The sequence below is a fragment of the Hermetia illucens genome, chromosome 1, assembly GCF_905115235.1.
Source record: "Hermetia illucens chromosome 1, iHerIll2.2.curated.20191125, whole genome shotgun sequence".
Classification (NCBI taxonomy): domain Eukaryota; kingdom Metazoa; phylum Arthropoda; class Insecta; order Diptera; family Stratiomyidae; genus Hermetia; species Hermetia illucens.
The window spans coordinates 94,129,963-94,154,674 of NC_051849.1; the positions used below are offsets into that span (position 1 = coordinate 94,129,963).

At 40.3% G+C, this 24,712-nt stretch overlaps 1 protein-coding gene across 3 annotated transcripts in view; it reads right to left on the reverse strand.

Moving 5' to 3' along the window:
• The window catches only part of LOC119661675 (protein grainyhead), a 421,106-nt gene that overhangs the window by 290,952 nt on the left and 105,442 nt on the right, over positions 1-24,712 (reverse strand). For all 3 annotated transcript variants that reach the window (XM_038071113.1, XM_038071114.1, XM_038071112.1), the window contains exon 3: positions 22,507-24,111. In XM_038071113.1, the coding sequence (XP_037927041.1) occupies positions 22,507-23,618 (1,112 nt within the window). In that variant the 5' untranslated portion in view covers positions 23,619-24,111. The remainder of the gene's footprint in view (positions 1-22,506; positions 24,112-24,712) is intronic.

Here is a 24,712-nt window from a genome sequence, read left to right on the forward strand (position 1 = left end):
AATATGCCAGCTGATGTACTAACTCCTGATAAGGAATACAGCGCAATGTTTGCCAACATTGTGCATTTTAGCAGACCAAATTGGACCTATTTTCTTTTCCTTACAATCCAAAGTTCATCGCCGCAGCTCTCGTATATAATTACGGCGCTGATAATCATTCAAAGCGTGAAAATTTTCCAGAAAAAGATGGTATCAACTTCAATTGAGAAAGGAGGAGGGTTTCTATATTCTGACTGGTCGTGTAATACCTAGGGGCCTCAGGAAGTTTGCGGGGTATATATTATTCGAAAAACTAGTATTCACTGCAATACCCTTCTTGGGTAGTGACTTCCTTGTGAGAATTCACTCAAAGGGGTTCGTGGGCTAGCAACCTCATTATGCTTTGGAAACTTATGAAATGATTTGGAGGTTGGCGCATTTTTTCGTTAGGATCTTATACTATCGTCAAGAACTTATGTTGGTATTCTAGAATGTGTCAACACTCCTCAACGATGGTATCGAAGCTCCTCAGAATGCTCGCTTACTCAGCAGGCCGGACATTCTAAGGTTGAACGAGCTAAAGTGGAAGTAAGTGTGAATTCATTGTTGGATTAATGCTCACTGCATCCGCTAGACGCACCCTCATGTTCTGGGAACCAGAGTCAGACAGTGTATTAGCTATAAGTTTCTGGTACAGGAATATATCAATAGAGCATTGCCATGCACCAACAGACAGTAAAAATTACATTATAATCGTGATGGATGGCATGAATGACAAGGTACACCTTCCTGGGATATTTGAAGGAGAAGCACGATTTTGGGAACCGTAATGATAACGCGACGGCCTCGACCTTCAAAGCAGTTTAGGGATCCGATTGACGTAGTAAGGCTCATTTACCAACGAAATAGCAAACATCTTGAACAGCTTGCTATAGAATATTAGTGTACATTCGGCCGTTGGAGGTCAAACTGTTGTATGGGTTCCAGGGCCAAACGTAGATTGGTACACACGATGGAGCATAAACCTTGTAGTGACCGCGGCTTCGCGACGGGAGTGGAATCTCATTCGCTTTTTTTGAATTAATTTACTCAAATAATGCATTCCATAATGTGCAATTACCCTAATTTTCGCTGCAGATTGCACATTATAGAATGCATTCGGACCAATTGATCTTGACAGAGGGGTTGATTTGCCGCATCTATAGGTGCACGCGCATGTTGCTGCAACATGAACTCTCGGAGTTCAATCGAGTTCAAGGCGAGTGTAGCGGCATGGGTACCAGTTCGTGGGTGGGCAGCTAATCAATGGCCCGCGGAATTTAAAAATTTCATTGTCTTTGCTGGAGCTGTGTAGAGTGGAGTTAGTTGTTTTTTTGGTCTCCCGAATTCAGCTTGGGACAATAAATAAAACAAGTTTTCTTTTCAAAATTCTTATAAGTAATATACTGGTTTGAAGTATGCATTCCATCTTCGTAATAGGTGGATCCTAGTGGATTTTGTTTTGTTTTTTTGGATGAGATGAGAATTGAAAAACGCGCGCAGTTGCACGGTTTTTTTTTATTTTCCGATTTAGCTCGGATTCTGATTTTTTTCGTTAGGGCGTCATTTGTTTGTTGTCTATTTTTAGATTCGGTGCGGATCCACGCATCGGTATAGATACGTTACTTTCGTTCTAATGACACATGAGGGATCAAAGCGCTCAAAGGAGCGAAATTTTAATAGCCGCGAAGTGAGGCGAGTGGATATAGACTCGGATCACTACCTCGTTGGTTCTGTTCTCCCAGCTCGAATAACAATACCACCCCGAATCGTCTCTAATGATCAGATGAGAATCAACACTGAAGCTTTCTATAATAGAGTCCTCCGTACCACCTATAAGGTGGAAATGGATGCATAAAAACCGCAGTCAACCGAGGAGATGAAGCATCGACAAATGAACTTCACAACCACTTGCAGAACGTTATCATTGATGCGACCACAAACATACTTGACCCAGTCACAAAAAAGTCGGAACGACTGGTTCAACGGAACGATAGAATGCTGCATGCCAAGCAAAGTACCAATCTGAAAGGATGCGGGCAACCGCGGAAACCTATTATGAACTCTGTTGAGTGGAGGAGCGACTTCACAGACGGAAAAAGGAAGCCTGAGAGAATCAACAAGTAAATAATATTGAAAATTACAAGGAGCAATCATAGCAGACCTGTAAATTTTGCCAACAGGTCAGTAAGATAAGGCGTATTATAGAATGCGATGGTTTTCCAACTGACACAAAGGGGAAATCTGATTTCCGACCGCATGGCCACATTCGAACGATGGCTTCAGTACTTTGATGAACTGTTTAACAATCAAAATATCAGCGAGTTAAAGGTCTTGTCAACTGAAGAAAAAGACAGTCCGTGCAATTTATTGCCTTAAAACCATAAGTTGCCAGGTTCCGATGGAATTACAGCCGAATTGGTTAAATATGGAGGAGACCAACTACATCAAGTGGTTCATTAACTTATGCTATTGTTCCATATAAAGGTAGGGAGGACACTCCCAGGAAGCTTGGACGACAATACCTTTCAGTATATAGCCACAAAGCCCCGTAGAAACTTCTGAGAGGTAATCACCTACGAGCCGCTAAGTCCCAAAGACAAACACAACAAACGACCAGCTCTTGTTATATGCTACCGGGAATAGTTCAGGAAACTCTACTCTGCAAGGTAGGAAGAAAAATTGTGGGTTAGGTGCACTTCCTTCTTGGGAAATAGGCGTGAAACCCAAAACTTGTTGTTGAGAAACTTTTGTTTCTCTATTCTACACGCCAAAACGAACTTTTGAGTTCCAAGGAAGTGTTTTTAAATCAATCTTCTAATTAATATGCATCGCAAGTATATCAATGCTGGATTGATCATTTCAACTTTTCCGCGTAAAATCCACTTAAAGAGCGTATACAGTTCGTTTAGACAATGTTGAAAAAGAAATTCAATTGGCCTTAATCTTAAAATGAATAAAATCGTTACAGTTTTTCAGGTGTTCAGATGTTCATTCACAGCTGAGTGGACTGTTATTCGACGTCATGTCATGATCCAAATCCCACTACCACCAGGGAAATTTGAACCGCGACCTTCCGTACGACACCCTAGTGCTCGTGGTTAGAGCACTGAGTTATCCGGACAACAATTTCAAATTTAGCCCTAACAAGTCGAAAAACCGGAAGCTGGACGCTTCAGGTACGAAAGGTTTTGTGTATTTCTTTGTATGTAGCACGTAATATATGCATATATTATGTGAGAATGTCCACTTTCGGATGACATTGACATTCATAGTCTTGAATTTACAAGGAAGTGACAACTTTGACGTATTATAACTTTGTTAATAATAGCGATATTTGGACCAAACTTGGTGAGATCATGCTCCATGTTATACCCTATATTATTGCGAAATTTCATGTTGCTAACATGAATCTAAGGGGAGTTCTGCAGCCAATTACTAAAAATTATGGTAATATACTATTATTAACTTTATTTGTACAGATATCAGTATGGAAGGCATTTCGGAGCCGAGGCACCATATAGTGGCAGCCTCCTGATTTTTTTCAGATTTTTCGGTTTAGTAGTTTCTGAGAATGGCCCCCTTAAAGGAATGGTCACTTTCAACCCTCCGCACTCCCCACCTTTCTAACAAATGTCAAAACTAAGACCGGCTTCGAAAAGTACTAACCAAGACCTTTAATTTGATACCCCACATGACTATATTTGATGGAAAAAAAATTTACACCCCCCTTTTGCATGTATGGGGACCCCCCCTTAAATTCAACGTAAAATGATGTAACTCACTGTATGCGTGAGCGTTCACAGTTCCCACCTTTGTACCAAATTTGGTGTCAATCACTATAACCGTTTCTGAGAAAAATGCGTGTGACGGACAGACAGACAGACAGACAGACAGACAGACGGACAGACAGACAGACAGACAGACGGTAAACCGATTTTAATAAGGTTTTGTGTTTACACAAAACCTTAACAAAAAAAAAAGGGGGGGGGGGGGTTATGATGTTTATCGAACTTTAAATTTTTGCTGTGGCAACACAGAAAAACTTTCTGAGAAATCATTAAATACAAAAAAAAATTATCAGGACCTGAAGATTCTTTCAGCACGAGAAAAATCATTCGAAATCGAGCGATACATTGATAACTTTCAAAATTATATGAATGCCCTGCTAGACAGCACCTTCCTACCTCTGAAACCTCCCCCTTATAGTATCCAACTCTTAAAATGACGGCAATAATAAGCCAACGGTCTGTTAATATTATTTGCACCAAAATCCTGCAATAATAAGGAAAAGGAAACGTTCAGACTAAGCCAAGACGGCTTATTGTTATGATAGTTTCTTTTTATAACAAAAGATACTATACAATAATGATAGCTAGTGGAAAAAGATGATGAAAACTTTAAAACGGGAAAATTGGGAATTTTGCTGGTGATCACTGTTTTAATCGTTATGATTAAATCAAGTTAATGTTTCAGTGACTTAGCAGCACCCTCTAAACGAGTATACCTCATATAATATGGTAAATAAGCCTGCGTATGGGAGAGAGGCAGTGCCTCATTAGATTTGAGGCTGGAAGTGAATCAATCGCAAGAGTAACTGCACCCAAGGCCACCAAAGAGGTATATAAGCGCTTCCAGTGAGGCACTTCTGCCGAACGCTATTTAATTACGGGCGGACCGACACGGTTAATACTCTAGGCTTTCCTATGTGGGGTTTAAGTCAGACCTAGGGTACTGTTATTGCCTTCTATTTATATATTGGTCTATCTTTTCTGTAACATCCTATTTGAAATACTTAAAGTATTTTAATGGTTAGAGAACCCTACAATCGACTTTTTAACTGTTATCCTCTGATGTATCCATTTTTTCCGAAGACTCAACCAATAAAAAGAATCAATAAACTACATTGAGTAATCCGCGGAGCGGAAGCTGGACGACCTAGAACTAGGACTCCTAGGGCTCGGGGTAGACAGCGATGCGCAGGAAAGCGCCATGTTGGAGGAGGAGGGTGACACTCCGACAGTGGAGAAGAGCTCCAAACAATAACGGAGCCAATGGGGCGTTACCACTTCTTCTCAGCTGCGATGCCAACGCCCACCACGAAGTCTGAGGAAGCAGCGACACTAATCGTAGAGGTGAGTACCTTCTCGAATTTATTCTTAGCAATAAGTTAGAAATATACAACGTAGGGAACACTCCAACATTTGTGACCAGCACCATACAAGAGGTACTAGATATTACTCTAGGAAATACCCTAATGAACGGGATGGTCAGGAATTGGAGGGTGTCGGATGAACCCTCAATGTCTGATCACAGGATAACCAGATTCGACATTGAAGGTAACTCCGAAATAAAAAGAATAATAAGGAATCCCAAGAGAACAGATTGGGAATCCTACACAACGCACCTGAGCAACAACATTGCCCACCTTCAAGCGGTGGTGGAAAACCTCAACACAATCGTCATTGACGCATATAAGGCCAGCTGTCCGGCCAAGACAGTCAAATCATCAAGAGATGTACCATAGTGGAACAAGAACCTAGCCAGAATGAGAACCGGGCAAAACAAACCGGGGACTGGCGGAGGTATAAAAATGCACTGACCGCGTATAGCAACGCGATCAGGGAAGCGAAACGGAACAGCTTTAGGGAATTCTGTGAAGGTACCGAACAGATCACAGAAGCAACCAGGCTGTACAAGGCTGTAGCCAAAGACGGGGGAATATCCTCTGTCTGCTTGAAAAAGGAAGATGGGATATTCACCGAGAATGAGGAGGACAGGGTACACCTGCTTCTCAGAACTCATTTCCCGGGGTCCTACCCCTCGGCGGCAGGCAACAACAATCCGCCTGACACCCCAACGACGAATAAAAGGGGAAGGAAAGAGAACTGGAAACTAGCAAAAGAGGTATGCTCAGAAGCTAGGCTAAGATGGGTAGTGGGAACTTTTAAACCAATGAAATCTCCCGGAGTAGATGGCATTTTTCCAGCACTTATCCAGATAGGATAGGATAGGAATCATCTTAGAGTCTCTTCTGAGGGTGGTAAGGAGGAGCATAGCACTGGGTTGCATACCAAGGGCATGGAGACGGGCAAAAGTGGTCTTTATTCCGAAAGCGGGTAAAAAGGATCCTTTTCACCCTAAATCTTTCAGACCAATCTGCCTAACATCGTTCGTACTCAAAACGGTGGAGGGGGTTATAGAGAACTATATTAGAACTAACGTTCTAAAGGGTAATCCCCTACATCACTGTCAGCACGCTTACTGGGCAGGATGGTCAACTGAAACTGCTCTGTATCAGCTGAGGTACTACGGGATGCCATAGAAAAAAAGAAATAACACTGTGCGCGTTTTTGGATATCGAAGGAGCATTCGACAACACATCGCACACTGACATACAAAATGCCCTGAGCAGCAAAGGAGTGGGAAACACCCTGGCACTTTGGATGGGCAAAATGCTAGAAAGCAGGCAAATACAGGTATCAACAAGTACAAATTCTATTATCATGAACACTACTCAAGGCTGCCCACAGGGTGGAGTACTATCGCCGCTGATGTGGAGTATGGTAGTGGATGAACTCCTGGACGTGATAACAAATGCTGGAATACAAGTCCAGGGCTACGCGGACGACATTGTTCTAATCTGTAGGGGCAAATATGAAGATACCCTACGTGATAGAATCTAAACTGGATTAAGCGTTACTAGTGCCTGGTGCAGGAAGTTTGAAACACGTTGGAGTAATAAGGCAAACTGGGAGAGCGTGGCTGCTACATACGGCTTAAACCAGCAACTGATTATTTGGTACACTGAGGGATCCCTCACAGCAGAGGGAGGGGTGCCGGTGTCATTGGTCCAAGGAAAATGTACTTCGAACCAATGGGCAGGTACACTAGCATATTCCAGACGGAAATTTACGCCATAGACAAATTTGCCTCCTTTAATCTGCAAAGGAACTACAGAGGGCAGAATATAGCTATTCTCACCGATAGCCAAACAGCGATCAAGGCACTTAGGTCCAACCAGGTGAACTCTAAACTGGTATGGGAATGCCTTGAGAGACTGAATACACTCGGCTCGTCCAACGAGGTCTGAATACTTTGGGTTCCAGGCCATGCTGGGTTGGAAGGCAACGAGGCAGCGGATGAACTAGCCAAGAAGGGAGCAGGGATGCCTTTACACGGGCCAGAACCCTTCTGTGGAATCGGAAACGGTTTCATGGCTATGAATCTAAGAAACGAAGAGAAACGGTTGAGGGAACTATATTGGGCGGGCCTACCAGGGATGGAGCAGTCCAGGGTACTTATTGGGGGATACGAACCCATGCCTACAAAGGATTGCTTAAACCTCACCAAAAAGAACCTCCGAATCATTGTGGGAATTCTCACTAGTCATTATCGGCTGAACTATCACCTAGGGAAGCTAGGGATATCTACGTACACTGCCTGCAGGTTTTGTTCCTCCTCACAAGACCTGCACCTCTATGCACGTCCTGGGACAGTGTCCGGCACTTGTGCAAAGTAGGTCGATACATCTGGGAGAACACTTAATACCAGATGCAAGGCTGAAACATCTGGAAGTGGGGAACATACTAAAGTTCCTAACGGTTACAGGCCTACTTGAGATACTATGATCAATAGGTACACTATAACCAGTAAAAGGGGCACAATAGTTCTTCAAGGACGCGGTACGACTTTCCCTTAACAGAATAATAATAATAATACGTTGTTTTACAAAACTCAAAAGTTCTAAAAGGAGTGCAGGCTGCAAAATTCAGCTAAGGTAATTAAAGTTTAAAAATCTGGATAAGTGGCGTGTGTTCCTTTTTCATTTCCAATTACAACTATTAGGGTGCTTAAATCCCATAATGATTTATTAGTTTTCCCTTATCCGCAACGTGAATATTTGGCATAAAGGCATATTCCAGCTTAAGACTTTAGGTGTTAATGATTCCATGGCATAGTAAGCTTATTAGGTTTCAGGTCACTCTCTTGATCTTGATTTATTTCGCACACGGTTTGGGTAGCTGGCATCGAATTCGTGAGATAAAAGCTATTTTAAGAAATGTGTCCTTCATTCTCTGTGTGATATGTATATGGAAATTTTATTGTTGCATATATTATATTTAAGGAATGATGAATTTTCGGGTTTCCGCCTTAAGTCTTTCGTTTTTCGATTTCTATCTATTCGCAGTTCTCTTCAATAACAAAGCCAATAATGAATAGGTTTACAATGTAGCACTGAAAGAGACACTTTTACTTGCAATAAATTAATTTTTATTTTTTGGAATTTCTAAAAGTAAGTTTTCGTTTGGAATCACGTCGCCAACTGATACAACTTTGTCTTTAATGGTTAATTACTATCGCAAACGTTTGTCTAAAGATTTTCTATGGTTCCATTAGTGCATTCCACGCCTTCACATGAATGTTGCATCGGAATTCCTAACCCAAAACTAGACATGAATGAAATTTAAGCCGCACTATGTATGATAATTCCATCACTAAAAGTACAGGCGGCCTATGCGGCACGGCGCACTCCTTTGCGGACAAGAAATTTCCCATTTTGCTAGCAATAAATGTAATACGAATGGAGAAGAGTAGCTGAAATGACAGGCTGACATTAAGTTTATCACACAGCATGCAGGCCGCTAAATAGACTGATACCTAAAGTTATTCGGATAGTAGCCTGAGCGACGTTTCAGCTTTGCAGTAGTCCGAACGCAATGTGCTAAAAATGCACTAAACGAAAACGCATTTTAAATGTGTGCTGTCAATGCCATAACTATATGCAAATCGACTAATAGACTAAGTGCCAGTCGCGACCAGAGATAGGCATAGAAAATGAATTACGCCAAGGAAAGACTTCTTTCGGCTCAGTTGCGAACACAACGTGTAGTTGGGATGCATGCCGCACTTTGAAGAAGAAAGTTTCGATCGTAAATTGAAAATCTCTCTCTAAGCGTTAAGGTCCCGTTAGATTCGCCTAGATGCACCGTGATCACGGCATTAGGAAAACAATCAACCGAAGTGGGTTGCCGTGAATCAATTTGCCTTGGACGCTGTCTTAGGCATCATTTTCGAATGTTGAGATGTTGCCTTAAATGCTAAAGGCACCTAAAAGGGTGCACACACTCTGTTGAAAATGCCATGACTTTACTAGCCCTGTGGATGAGCAGTACAGGTCCACATTGTTAAGAATAAAAAGAATTTTTTTCAAAGATCATAGTGCCTAGCAATGCAAAAATGAAAGAAGAATATTAACTATTCTCGTATCCGTGGGTTCAGTAATGATAAGCATACGCAGCGCTGCTTTGTGACTTCTGTGACCCCCCTTATGTGGTAACTGCTGAATTAATTCATTAATACACCGTGCCAAGTGGTCAATTGCATTAGCTTCAAAGAACGTGGTGTAATGCATGGGAGGCTGCGAGCCACATATCTTAGTGGGTCGAATGGACCATGACTTCGGAGTCAGTTGCTCTCCGCAAGGTTCACATTTGCATGCCGTGCTCTACAAATAGCTTCCGTGCATAGTTAGACAGCTTAAGTCAAATTACTTTTCAAAGACTTTCCACTGAAAACAAATCGGATTCATCAATAACATAAGATTAGCCGCACAACGCATGAAGAGCTTGAGTAGTACCTCGGAAGGTACGGATGGATCCTGGTAGGTATTTGTTGACCCCGGATATATCAAACAATTTAAGGTCGCCGTTTTCATAAAGGAAGATTTAAAGTCATTTATAAGAGAAAATGTTGCGGAGAGTAGGAAAGATTGCTGCCTTGACAAATACTGGTGAGGATGCTGTGCTGCATAAAAATTGTAAGAAGATAAATTGAAACTTTTAGTATGGAATATTGTTGAGTATTCATTGGAACAGCCGCACGTATTCTAGAATAGTTGAGAAGTTTCTCTAAACTGTTCTTTATGGATTTTTTGATAGAATGTAAACACTATTACAAAGGAATAATCTTTGAAATTAGCTAAAACATTATTAATTAAGGTTCACCCCTTTGGTAAGCTGTCTGACGCAGCATGTTAGTATGTTATATTCACTGATACATATCTATATCAGGTGGAAAACATTCTTTGTGTAAGCTTAATACTCCAATAGGGAAAGCTCTATATAAAGTCAAACGCAATTTGATCTACAAAACAATAGACATTGTTTATTCCATTTTAAGATTTTGTGTAAATCAAAAGCTTATTAAAATCGGTTTTTCCGTGTGTGTCTGTCTGTCATACGCATTTTTCTTAGAAACGGTTGCACCTATTGACATGAAATTTTGTAAGAAGGTTTGTACTGGAACCGCCACGCATACAGTGATTAACATCATCATCCCATTCTAATTGAATTTAAAGGGGAGAAGAGTCTTCATACAAACGATTGGGGCGTGTATATTTTTTTTCACAAGTATAGGTACGCGGAGTATCAATTGAAAACTCCTAGGACTTTCTGAAGCTGTTCCCTATTTTAACAGATGTTAAAACGGGGAGAACTCAAGGGCTAGACAGTAGTCATTTATGTCATGAGCCCCCATCCACATATTCCCACACTAATGTCCTCTCAAATAAAGTCAGTAAAAATATATAATCTTATGCACTGGAAATTAACTGAAAACCCCTCCTAAGCTTAGTCTAGAAACATAAAATTTTGCAGTTATAGACGCTATGATCTAGGGTATGCTAGCACCCAATTTGGTGTCTTTGCTTTATAAATTTATCGCAACTTAAGACACCTACAAATAGAACAGTTGTGCGGGACTTCAGGGTATTCTTGCCTGAAAAAATAAATAATAAAGAACTTCGTCGGTGTTAGGGGCAGGTATTCGTAGACATGTTGACCAGAAAGGGGAAGTGGCAGTGGATAGTTGACATAGTGGAGAAGGAGTGCAAGCTACTTAGAAAATAGTAGGAGGAGTTAAAGTACATTTCCAGGCAACGACAGCTACGGTGCGAAGGGGTAGTTGACACGATATGCTGCAGATAGGGGTTAGCCGTAACCATATATGTAGCTACCTGCCCTCCAAGTATACTACGTTTTTACCTCATGTTGTCTTCAATCCACGTGAAGTCCAACAATTGTTTTAATTAAGCAACAACAACAAAGTAGAACGAGTGAGCTGCTAAATGAACATTTCGACTAAAATTTGTGACATCAGTCGGAGGTTGCTATTTAAGCAATTATTACAGCGCTTAAATGAGTAATGATTATGGTAATGGAGCTTGCTACTGGAAATTTAACTAGATAGAGAGAAATATAGATACGGATCGATGCAGTATACATATAAACCTATTTCATGCAGGAAAATGTGTCAACTAATTTATGTTGACCTTTTTTGTTAAAATGTTTGGATACACGACGGTTCTGTATATATAGGATCTGCTGTTTACACGTTGAGTAAACCCGAAATTCGATATAGTACTGACACTTTATCTTTTAGAGTAGAGTGGTAATTTGACGTGAAAAGAGCTGAAACTTTGACCTACTATAATTTTGTTAAGAATAGTATGTTGAAATCTATACTATGGTATCCAGGATGAACTTAAGGGGCGCTCTCAGTATATTTCCAAAAGGTCATAGTGTACTATTATTAACTTTATTTAAGTAGATAATGCAATGTATTTTGAGGCCAAGATACCATGTTCATAGACCACCATAATTTCTCCCATTTTTTTGGTTGAGTAGTTTCTGAGAACGGGTCCTTGAAGTTATCGATCCCTTCACTTCTCCCCTTTGCATATAATGTCAAAACTAATATTTGCTAAAGTACTAACCAAGGCCTTTCGTTCGGTACTCCACATGGCTATATTCGGTCCAAAAAAATTGGGCACAGTCAGTATGAACTTAACGCTGCACATTTACAAGTGACCTGAAATTTCGATCTATTTTTTTTGCACGGAGGTTGATGAAATACCTTTCTGACAGAATGATCTCCAACAGCCCTCTCAAGAATATTGGGATGCAGCGAGATGCAGTCAAAGTACTCTTTGGAGGGGTGTTGCGGCATTTGATGAAATACGGGAACGTGGAAGCGAATTGAAGGGTATAGGCAACTAAGCACTCTACAGTAGTGGAGGTGGAGGTGGAGCATAATATCTGGTGAAGTTTTACCTTTCTTGGAAGAAAAGAGTAGTTCATCCAAATTGAGGCCTTGCCAATTGTTAAACTATCGTGGGGCAAAACCCGTGGGCTTGGTGGCTTACACGTAAAGTTATGGTGATGCTTTCTATAGTCTGCGCAGTCTGCAACTTCTACTTACTTAAAAACCTTAGTAAATGAAAAATCTTTTACCAGAAATATCAACATTCCGAGGAAAGTCCATTCGTCTTAGAGATGACGGCTACAAATAATATAGGAGCTCATCAAAGAACATCTCCAAATTTGGACAGACAATAGGCCTACTTCTGGATCTCCTGAACCGGCCATAATGGTATTGATTTCAAGAAAACTTTTTTCAGAGTAGACAGAGCACTGGAGTACTCTATACAGAAGAAGAATTACAGGCAAGGTATATTTTCGGAGTAATTTATAGAATAGTAACCTTCTTGTTATCGGTTAGGTTATCCATACACCTTTTTTCAGAAGATATGGAGGACCAGGATATCTTTATTCTACTTTTCATCTGCTTGCTCTCTCAGCAAATCAAATCTTGGCCGAATTACACTAGATTTGCAGAAAGTGGCGGGGAGTATCGGGTTGATTATTCAACACGACGGCTGAATAATGAAGCCCCCAGCGCTTTGTATCCACCAGGAGGCATCTCCTTACGGTATTCGCTGATGCCCTTGACAAGGACGTGCATCGTAAGCGCCTTGCTCAAGTGCAGAGACGGAGAGCTTTGCGGGAGGAGTCTTTTTATCATACTGTCTCAGAACCGGCCGTGATGATGATAGCGGGAGTGAAGAAGATGGACTGTGTAGCTCATCCAAAATTTAGATCCGTAGCTGAACCGAACGCCTGGTGAGATTAAATACTTTCTTGCCCAACTAAGTGGGCATAGAGGTTTTCAGTCTGTCTTTAAAAAATTGGGAAGGCAGGATCCTCTGATTGTGTGTTCTTCAATGACGTCGCGAACGACCCTAAACACACCTTTTTCTCTTGTGAAAGGTGGGACGGCTTTCGTCGGCAGCTTTATGCAGACAGGGGAGAGTTCTCTCCTGACAACATCGTCAGAGAGATGCTAATGACCGCTAGCAGATGGAGTCATGTTGCGCATTATCTTCGGGCACTTCTTGTTGCGAAGAAGATTGAGCTCGATCGGCGGAGGGGTCAGATGGCAAGGGGTTCTCTCAACTAACAGCTGTCTTCTTCCACTCCCGTCCCGTTAGTGAAAGGAATTCCCTGACTGGAAAGCTCTCTAAGCCGGGAGAACGCAAGGACTAGCCCGAAGTAATGTGTTAGACAGTTACAGGTTAGTTCTCGGAAAACAGAGAGGTGTTTAGTTGGTAGTCCTACCTGTTGCGGGAGTCCAACATTCTGTGCGTAAATGCTACTCCACTAAAAAAAATGGCCACGGTTGGGAAACTAAAAAACTCGGGAAAATTAACGGATCACCCAATTCAATTGATTGGTAAAATGTAGAACGAATTCGCTACATAAAGAAAGCTGAGATAGAATTAAAGCGGATAGCCGCTGATATTAGAAAATAGCACTCGGAGATCTAGATCCTGGAGACCAAAGCTTCGCATTGACATCACTGGTGATGAAGGACGGAGAGAACTACAGATTTCACATTTCCAAGTGGAAACCAAACAAATTGGGTGGGAAGGTGAATAAATCCCGATTTAAATTTAAACCTGAATGTGCATAATATGGAATTTCTCCCTTTTTCTTTTCGATTAAATTTCTAAATTATTCGCAAAGTAATAAGATTATCAATTGCTTACAACTTGCTTCTTAGCGAATTTCGAGTTTACTTTCTTTGCTATTTGCCTACGAACCCCTACGAGCATGCCTGACTTAAGTTTCAAAGATAGTTATAGTTTTATTAGCTCAATTTGGTATTTGAAAAAAGCAAAAAATGTTCCTCTGATTTAGACTTAGGAACATATTTATCAAGCTTTCTCTAACAATATAATTCAAATTTGATTCAAATATCTGAATATGGAGAGTTAACTTTTTTTGGAATTATTTTCATAGCTTGAACATTTGATTGCGCTTATAGCCGACAAAGATCATCTGAAACAATTGCCATTCAGCACCGCAACGTCTGTCCCTAATAAATCAATAGTAACCCATCCTCTTACGTTGGTGCCTGCTTAGGTGCAAGACAGTAGGGTGAAAAACTACTTAACTTGGAAACGTGGGGTATCTTGCGTTTTCAATTGATGTATTGCTGAAACCAATTGGGCCGCATCATGAGGGCTAGTTGTCGCCAACATGGAATTGCATATGCCCAGAAATCTCAAACTGCGCCAGGTATCCACTGCGTATCCATTCACTTCGGCAGCCTACCAACGACCAGTGGACATGGTAGTGCAATCTATAAATAAACGGCACTTTTCCTATATCTTAACTTGAGTGGTGGATGATCATCCATCATACATTCGAGTGACTTTTCCTTCGATTTGAAAAGGTGAAAATGTCTTTTGCATTAGTTAGGTGTTACCAAGTTTCTATCCGAAATTTGGCTGCCTGGAAGAAATTATAAAAGCTTTTGCCTAGGGGACAATTTTTTTGAATGATTTGTAATATAAATTTGTAAACTGTACCAAATAGAACCCGAAAGAACCATTTGTTACTATTCTTCTCACCTTGAGTAACTTGGGTAACATCCAAGTTACTCAATGCAGCAACACTCAGCGCCATTTATCGCACTCACGTATCAGCCATGCGTGTACCCAATTGTATACATGCGTCCTCTGTAGATATTTCAAAATAAGAAGGAAAATTGGCCATTCGATTGAAAGGAAGTCAGAGATTGCAACAAGAAGTCTGGGCGATTGCGAAACCGACGTTGGCTGACGGAACGGGTAAAGCAATGGGACTCTAAATCTAAATCATGGTGGTTGCCATGTTTCTTAGAGGTCCCGCTAGTACGTATGCGACACTTAGACGATAAATCAATGTCAGGGTGCTACAGAACAGCGTCCGACCAGGTGTATAATTGTCTGAAATGTATCGTGGATATCTAATAGATAGGGTACGGCCGACACTTGCACGGCTTTCTCACGAATTGTCACTTGGTATAGCGATAAGACGCAGTTGTAAAAAGTGTAGGTTTTTCGAGTGGGCGATAGGGTTTCAAGGCCAATGTCCACTAATCGCAACAGCAATTCAATGTGATGAAAAATGCTCGCTTGGGTAGATGTTTTGTGATGAAACGCCAAGTGACAACAAATTGATAAACTAAGAACGGATCTATTTTAATTTATAGAGGTAGGAAATGTTCCTGAATCGGCCAATAGAGTTGGATTTCACCCGGCATGCTACTCCTCGTAATTTTTATTTCACCGCCAGTGGGATGTAAATCATGAATCAGCTCTCGCTCCTCAGCCTACTAAACTAATACTCGAATATCTCGTATCTATGGCGGTTTCCTTGAAAATGATTGAATCGTGATAACATCATATTTAATGTGAAACCATCTATGAACAATGTGAAAGAAAACCGAAGATCAATCCATTGCATGACGAAAGGCCTGACCCGGATGTTCACCAGCCCTGAGTGCTGTCTTGTCGCTAAGGCGTGATATCAATTCCATCGCCTTCATCACTTTGCGTCATGCCAAGTTATATTCCTACCGCTCGGCGAAATCTAAATAATATCAATTATCAAAGATACAACAAGAGCACCAACAACAACAGGAACACCGATATTACCCTCAAGCAATTTCTTAATTCGATTGTTCTCTTCATAATACAAGAGCTCAATTTTAGAATTAAGCCGGCATGGCACGATGGCAACAGTCACTGATGAAGGCGCAACGCAATTCTCTGAATTGCTCCAATCCCATGGATGTGGGGTACCATCAAGTGCGTTACATTAAGTAGGGGTGGATGCCCACCTAAGTGCTGAGTGTGCAGACAGTACCGATCACCTTAGCGCGGATCGTATTCCATGGGAATGTGCGGGTGGAGGCAATTTCATTTTTATTAACCGACTCTGATCGATATTGCCATAAATTCAATGTTATGAAATTATGTCATAGAGGAGAATGCCGGGGCTATTATGTGACCGCGTAGATACAGTCACGGTATTCATCTATTTGCAGAGGCAATTGTCTATCTCGAAGATGACTTTTATGACACGATCGTCAGCCACTCTTGTGTGCAATACTCAGTTTACACAGCTACCAGAATGCATACAGTGTGCAGTTAGTGTTTGGCTTTAGTTAAGCTCAATTTGAGCCGTGATTTATTGAACGTTTGAGTAGTGTTTTCTACGGATAATTGATCTTATGGCTCGTAAATCAGGCCTTTGTTTGAGTTTTATTAATAAGAAGCCAGCTAGCTCTTAAGATGTCTATTTCGACGCGCTATACTATATGTATGTTGTGGTTTTCCACTGTAAATAATGCTTACTGTCTTGAGCAATAGGCGGTTTGTTATAAATTTCAAATATTTGATTTCAACAGCTAATGAACGCACTTTTTGTTAGAGCTTCTCTGAGGCAATAGGTAATGTCTTATTCCTTACGTCAACATCAATTAGCGACATTTATAGCTTTTTTTGAGAAATTCTGAGTAATGATTGCAAGCTTAGCTTTTAATATTGGACATGAAAGGTGATGAAAATTATGGAATCAGGAACGTGATTTATGGAATATTCGTACATTTTCTAGATGCGACCAAGATGCTCAATAGCTGCCTTCATTTAGCTTTAATTGTGAAAAATTAGAGTAAACATATAAAAAGTGCAAATAATTTTTACAATTTAAAATGAAAATACCAAAATCTCTTTCATATGAAAGAACGGGCCGAACGTATACGATTTCTTCTGATTTACTTTTAACTACTCCTCTAGGTTCACCATAGCTGACAAATAAAAGGTTTTGACCAATTTTTACTATGTACCGAATTTCCTCATATCATTTTTTACTAAACACCTAAGTATTTCCTCGCAGAAAGAACTTGACGAAAAGAAAGGAATATCGTCCATATGGGGTCATGAGTCCAGCATTTTCGAGCGGCGGATCCTCATCACAAATCAGACAGGTAAGTTGGAGATAAGATACCGCCAGCAGATCAAACTGCCATGAATAATATAATTTAAAATCGCTAATAGAGATGATTTAATTGTAAGCACAATTAGTTTGCTGTATCCACAAGATGACCTATGGAAAAACATCCAAAGAGAGTGATCACTTACTTGTCCTGAAAAGGCAATCTTTAAATAGTGGCCGTAAGGTTCCTCCACAAGAAAAACGACTACCGCTGACGCAGTTCTTCATTTGTTATTGTCTTAGGCTAAAATACCCCTAGAAATGAATTGAAAAAAGTATGGAGCTTGCAGGCGGGCATTTTCCATATAAGTGAATAGGTAGGTGTCAGTGGCCGCTCGTAGGAACCCGTAGTGAGTCATTTTGATGAAACAAGACCATGATTGGTATTATAACAGCAAGGTAGGCAGAGTACAGCCGCTCAGATTTTCATAGGAAAGCTGCTCGTCTACTTTGCAACTAGAGATCTCCTTGAGGTAGTTAGAGAGTTAATTACAAAGTGTTTGTATCCTGGCCTAATTAGAGCTGGCAATCACAAAAGAAGTATTTGAGAGTTTTTCTTCTCTCGGCAATACGAATTGTAGGGTGTGTCAAGTCTGGCGGCATGGCCCATTATAGGCAAGTGCCACGTCCAGAGCGTCGTAATATTGTACGCATTTGCATGCCTCTGACGCAAGAGCTTCTGCGGTCGGGTCTTGTTAAGGGGGGTCAAAGCCTCATTGATTTACCGCAGCTGGTGACCTTCGGCATCTGATGTTAGTGCCTGCTAAGTAGTACAAGTAGATTCCGCTCCTGATAGTCACCAGCACAACGAAGACTGCACTTTCAATGTGTTAAACAAACAAAACAAGTTTTGTACAACACAGCGAATGTCAATTTGGCGTTGTTAATACGCTGAGCATCCACTTGCCAAGACGGCATCAAGAGCGTCACCGAAAGGAACCTTCTCAGTGACAAAATGCAACCTAGTTCGACTCCTCTTTGAATTTTAAATTACTTTGAAATTTTACCTCAATACGTTCTCCATCGTCATGTGTCGCTATAATTCATTATAATTTGTTAGTTTCTTTGGAATGTTTCTCTTGAATAAGGTATTCCAAGCACATTGTTCGTTCACACTACCAAAAGCTTGCTCGAAATTGATGAGGCGCAATATAACACAATAATCTCGAGGGTGTTAATGTGGTCAGTACTGGAGGATCGAAAACGGAAACTAATTTGTTTTCGAGATGTTCCTTCATGTGTTTTAGGATGACTTCAGCTATATCTTCACGACAGCAGGGCGCATGCCAATGCCCTTTCAGTTGTCGCACACAATCTGGTTCCCCATCTTCGGAATCTTAACGGTCATCTCCTTCTTTCACTCACTGGGAACGATTTCGGATTACCAGTAAGTAATAATTTCGCAGGAACTCCAGAAGCTGCAATAGTTCCGCATGACAAGAATATTTTCGCTCCCGTTTTGAGGAGCAATCAGTCCCAGTTATTTTGGCTTGCCAAATCGTCTCCGAGAGGTGGAATTTTTCCGGATGTTATACGATTAATAATCTTAGTGAAGAATTGGAAGAAACCAATTCTAACGTCTAGTGACTGGCCATTGAGTAGGAATTTCACCGGGTGAAATGCGATTAAGAATTATGCGAAATTATTCTTCAATGAAACACTTTCTTTGCGCTTATTATTCGTGTGTCTTTCGCTAAACAAAGCAAAAAGAATACTTCTTTTCAAATCGTAGTGAAGTTGAACTTATTCGATGAACGTTATCGGCTCGGAACGTTAGGTTCGCAGTTACGGTAATATTGATGTTAACATGGAAATCTTTCTTCTTTTGTACATGGTAGTTCCTGGTAGCGATCTGCTGTTGAAACCTTTTTCGCTCGGAGCTTAAATCCACCCCCTCCCTCCTCACCCGCATACCAGGCTGAAACCAGCCTTGAAGTGGCGACTTTGCAATAAATCATTCGGAACAAACAGAGATTATGAAAAGATATTTGTAAAAAGTACCCACCATTTTGACATCAAATGCTGACTCTAGATCTTCAAGAATCTTTGCATCAGATGTTCATCGCAAGAATCTGAGAATCTATAGACAAGGGCATCTGGGAATCAATGGAAATTATTTGAAGAATTGTAGATTATGGAAGGTGAGGATATCTCATTAGCGAGAATTTTAGTGCAGGATTCGCAATGGTACGTATGAAAGCACATAATCCTTTCAAGAAAAGTTCTAAAGTAGAATGACTACAATGAATTCCAAAACGCAAGACACAGAAAACTTTGCTGAAATAAATACTGATATTATTAAAAGGAAGCTTAACACATGCCAAACACATTGAGGTTTCACTTGAACTAAAGTGACAATAAAGAAAAAGCTGCATAAATAGATCGCCATCAGATGCGTAAATCATTGGAGTGAAAATCGAACTGACATAGGCAGAAATAATATGAAAAATTACCGCAGATGGTTTTTGTTGAAAAAGCGTGAATCGTATTAGTTGTATGTGAAGAGGCGACTTATTACTTCAGCTCAGAGCCAACTAAAATTAGATCAAAACCTAGCTAGGTAAAGCAGCGGATGCAAAACTCAGTGAAACTTCAATGTTGGTTGAATGTAAGGACTTTTGCAAGATTATTATAAAAACTGAGACCTTCAAGGCCTAAAAGTGACAACTTTGAACGATCCGTAAATTAAACTTGATAAGGCTACGAAATGTATATGAGGGTACTCAGGCTGCGACGATACCTTCCGTTGTTGTAAGCAAAATATCCTATTAGTTGGGTCAGGTGTAAGCTGCAAGAACACACTACGAGAACCTATATCAGTTAGCGTCTATCTGGTATGGTATGGTGCAAATGGTGGTAAAATGGTGATATCGCCCCTGTTGCATTAAGAGTAGATGCTCGTAATTTAAGAAGGCGACTTCAGCTAGGTATCAACTAATTTCCTAGAGCTGAACCTGAATTATTGGCAAGCCGCCATGGCCCGCATTAAATGTGTTCGAAAGTAAAATCAAACAGTGTCGTTATCTCTAAGTAGAACAGGTATCTCCATAAAGTTTAAAAATATGATCTGAAACCCAGAAGATAGATTTATCCGCGGTAAGATAGATGAAATGCATATATACAGTTATTATTATTTTGCGTTGAGTCGATGGATTCGAATGGGTGCGGAGGAACTAGTTTTCGATGCGCAAGAGGCCACACTTTACCTGAATTTTTTTCAACCTTACGGGTGGTTCTGAAAACACCTGAAGGGTCAACTCTTTTTGACGAAGGGCATATTATTGCAGGAACTTCATTAGAAGGTTAAGAACAATAGAATATTGGGAAACGCTGTAAAGTCTACGTTAAAGCCGGGAGTGGCCACAAGTTAATGCCCAATCATTTTTAAAAAGTTGAGTGAGGGATTGCAGGCAGAGAGAAAAAAACAGACACTTTAAGGGATTGTGTAGTTAAGTCGACGCAAATTCATCGGGTGTCATATATAAAACGGTCATTTTACTGTATAAGGGTAAAGGCTTATCATCCTTCACCAACCCTAATATACCAGGTGGACTAAAAAGTTCGTACGGTAACACACAGATAGCGCTACTAGCATTAAATCCATATGATTTTTAGTTAACCCTAACCTTCAAAAGGCACGTGTACAAATTTGACAACTTCCGGATTATTAGTTTGTGGGATAGACCATTTTGAGTGAAGCAACTTTTGTTAGTTTGAAGAAAATGGATAAAAAGGAATTTCATGTGTTAATAAAGCATTACTTTTTTGCGAAATACTGTTGTTGAATAATAAACATTATTCGGGCTTTGCACCAAGAAAATCAACCTTTGGGAAGTGGTTTGCTAAGTTTGAATGAGCTGAAATGAGCACCGAGTAGAAAGCGCGCAATGGATGCCTCAAAGTGGCTGTTACCTATAAAAACACTAGAAAATTTTACAAAAATAATTTGGGATGACCGCAAAGTGAAGTTGATCAAAATAGATGAGGTTCAAAAGATATCAAAGAAAAGTGTTGCATATGTCGTGCATGAATCTTCGCGTATATGAAAGCTCTGTTCAAAGTGGGTGCCGCGTGAGCTCGCAATCGATTTACAAACAACGAGCAGACGATCTTGCACAGTGTCTAAAACTCTTTTTCCATAAAAAAATTTATGCGTCGATATGTGACAATGGACGAAACACGGTTGCATAATTTCACACCAGAATCAAAACGATCGTCCTATGAGTGAACTGCACGTGGTGAAGCGACTCTAAAGCGTGTAAACACGCAGCAGTCGGCTTACAAGGCTATGCTATAAAGTATTTTGGGATGCGCATAGTACAATAATCATTGACTATCTTGAGAAGAGAAAAACCTTCAACAGTGATTATTACATAGTATTATTAGAGCGTTTGAAGGGTAAAATCATGGAAAAACGATGGCAAAATTGCATGAATTGGGCTTCGAATTGCTTTCGTATTAACAGTATTCTCTAGATCTGGCCTCAGCGACTTTTTCCTGTTCTCAGACCTCAAGAGAATACTCGCTAAAAAGAAATTTAGCGCCGCTGAATAGGTAACAGCCGAAAATGAGGGCTATTTTGAGGCAAAAAATTGTACTATAAAAATGATATCCAAAAATTGTATGACCGCTATAATCGTTGTATCGCTCTCGAAGGCAACTATATTGAATTTTGAAATCAAATTTTATCAAAGAAAATTTGTTCTATGTTAGTCTACGAACTTTTAAGCCTACCTGGTATTGTGGAATATTCTAAGTAATCTTTCCGAGTAAATACTGAGCAAGGATAAGCTAACCAACGTTCAGATAAATTCTTATGAAGTTCTGGGTATTACCACGGAAAAAGTCGCTGGCGCCACAAAAAAGATTACTGAAAATAATGTCAGGGGTTCATAAAGCCTGATCAAAACTTTATCAGTGGTCGTCAGAACGGTAGCCGATTTGTTTGGTCTAGCATTTACGGATTCAATTTGTTCCTGGCAGATAAACTACAAATTGGTCTCATCTTTGAATGAAACTTGATAAACGATAGCCTGCATCCTCATGGTTTATAAAAGGAACGCCTAGATGTAACTATTTTTGTATCGGAAACCGAAGGGAGCCTCGAAATTTGACTTATTATAAACAATCTAGTTAGAACACACCCGTATAAAATGAATGGATGAAATTTGAAACAACCATTCACTACCATTTCAAAAAACTTCAGAAACCTTGTCCGAAAAACACTAATTAAAGTACATTTGCGGAAAAAGCTTGAATCCAGTATATAATACGAATCTACATCCTAGATCTACATAAATAGAGTGTTAAAAATGTTACTCACCTTTGAATGTGTCCTCCGACTCCAGGCGGCAATTGATCGGCAACAATAAACACAGCTTGTCCTCCGGGTTGAGGACCACCCGGAGCGGTGGCATATTGTAAACCACCCTGAACGACAACTTGACCTTCAGCTACTAAGCCACCAAGATCAGCCCCCGAATAGATTTCCAGACCCTTTTGATCAGAAGTGGTTGTGTATATAACTGTTTTATTCCCGTCTTCATAGATCAGATCGATTTGTTTATTTTCATACAAATTTCCATCTAATTTGCCTTGATCTGGATGAGGCTTCTCATAGATCAAATCTTTTGAATCGCCATGCGTATAAATTATTTGGCCAGATTTCTTAGGATCACCATAGATTCCGACAACACTTCCCTTGGAGTCAACTGAGTCACCGTCGGGTGGGTCATATTGCAGGACTGACGTATCCATTGGCGAAGGTTGATATACCACTCCATTGTCAGTGGTGAGCTTCTGTGGGGGTGGGGGATAGAGAGAGGTGCCGTCCGTCGACAGGAGTTTGGAGGGATCGCTAACGATCCTGGTGAGGATATGTTCACCAGCTTCGTTTCTTGACAATATGTGATGTTCGCCGTTGATGATTTCGCGGCTTATAATCTGCTGTTGTTCACCATTAGGTCCCACCACTCGAATAATCTGGTTTTCATCAACCTCAATTTTTGTGAGCAGGTGTGATGGGGGCTGGTCTGGTGCGGCGGCCGAAGCATGTGGTCCGAGGTGATCATGAGTGAGACGTGCGTCGATAACATGATCTTGATGTTGTGGAAGCACATCAACTTTTGGGTTGTCATAGATGAATACAGTGTCTTTGTCATACATCTTGGATTCCGTGTGCAGGTCTAAGACATTCACATTGGTCATGGTTGCCAGCTCTGGTTGAGGACTGTCTGGGGAGTGATGAGCTGAATGTGGTGAGAGCATCTCGTTTTTCGATGATGAAGTTATCATTGTTGGCAATCCGTTCACGATAGCTGGCGACGTGTTGTGGTGCGGAGGTGATGGGGAGTTGTGATGAGTGTGTTGTAAGTGTTGTTGTTGTATGGCAGCAATTGATAAATCTTGGGTTTGATTCGATGATGGCGATGACATTTTATTTAAATTACTCTAACTTAGATTACTTCTTTACACAAACGATTGTTATACTTTCTTTTCAAAGATTTAAAGCTCTTCTTTAGCGAAATTGCACGATTTTGAATTTAAGCGCGATTAATCGACTTTCTATCACTACGTTTAGCTCAGGATTGTGTTTTCACTTTCCTTTAGAATAACTTTTGTTGCATAGTAGAATGTGATATATTTTATGGCTACTAAAGTGTAGGTTAATAAGGCACTTGGGCGATTTAATTTCAGAGAGTTGTTAGAACAATGGACGGAATGGTTATTTCCAAACTTCTTTTTCAGAATTCCGATTACGAATTCGGATTAGTATGGCACAAAATATCATTCACTGACTAAGTTCTCGGTTTGTTTATGACACTTCCATTTGTTTACTACAAACAGCTGCCAGAAAAACCCGCTAAGTCCATAACTGGTCACCAACATTTTGTATGGAGTATATTAGTTGAATGGTTGTTCACAGAGTCTGAAAAGAGAAAAAGATAGAAGTCACCGTTAGTGGAATATTGTCGCATTTCACTAGATGCATTGTATGCAGTGCGAATTAAAAAATAAAAATTAAATAAACACCACAATAAATAATTAGCAAATGTCGTCAAAGAAAAGCACTTTTCGAATGCATATTGCATCATCGCTTTGGTTTAGTTTTTAAATCGTTTGTTCCGTTTGTTTAAAACCAAAATATTTTAAAGGCTGCCTACTGAAATTACTTACTACATACATCTTCTTTTTTCCAATAGGCTATTTTCTCGACTGAATGCAAGATATTAGTTCAGTCCCATTACGTTCATGTCTATATACAGGGCGTAAATAAAAAGCTGGTGGTGTTTGGAATTTGGGCTATCTTTAAATAAATTCAAATTATTTGGAAATGACTTTAGCAGATTTTACATTAAACGTTCCAGTAATATTGTTTGATACGATTTATATTGCAAGAAAATGAGTCTGAATATAAGGGACTTTCCGAGAGCTTGTGTTCATAACATTAGGAAATTCATCACCAGGTAGATTTTGGGGTACTTTCCGGCCAATCCGGCAGTTCATTGTAATCAATGTAATGTAATGTA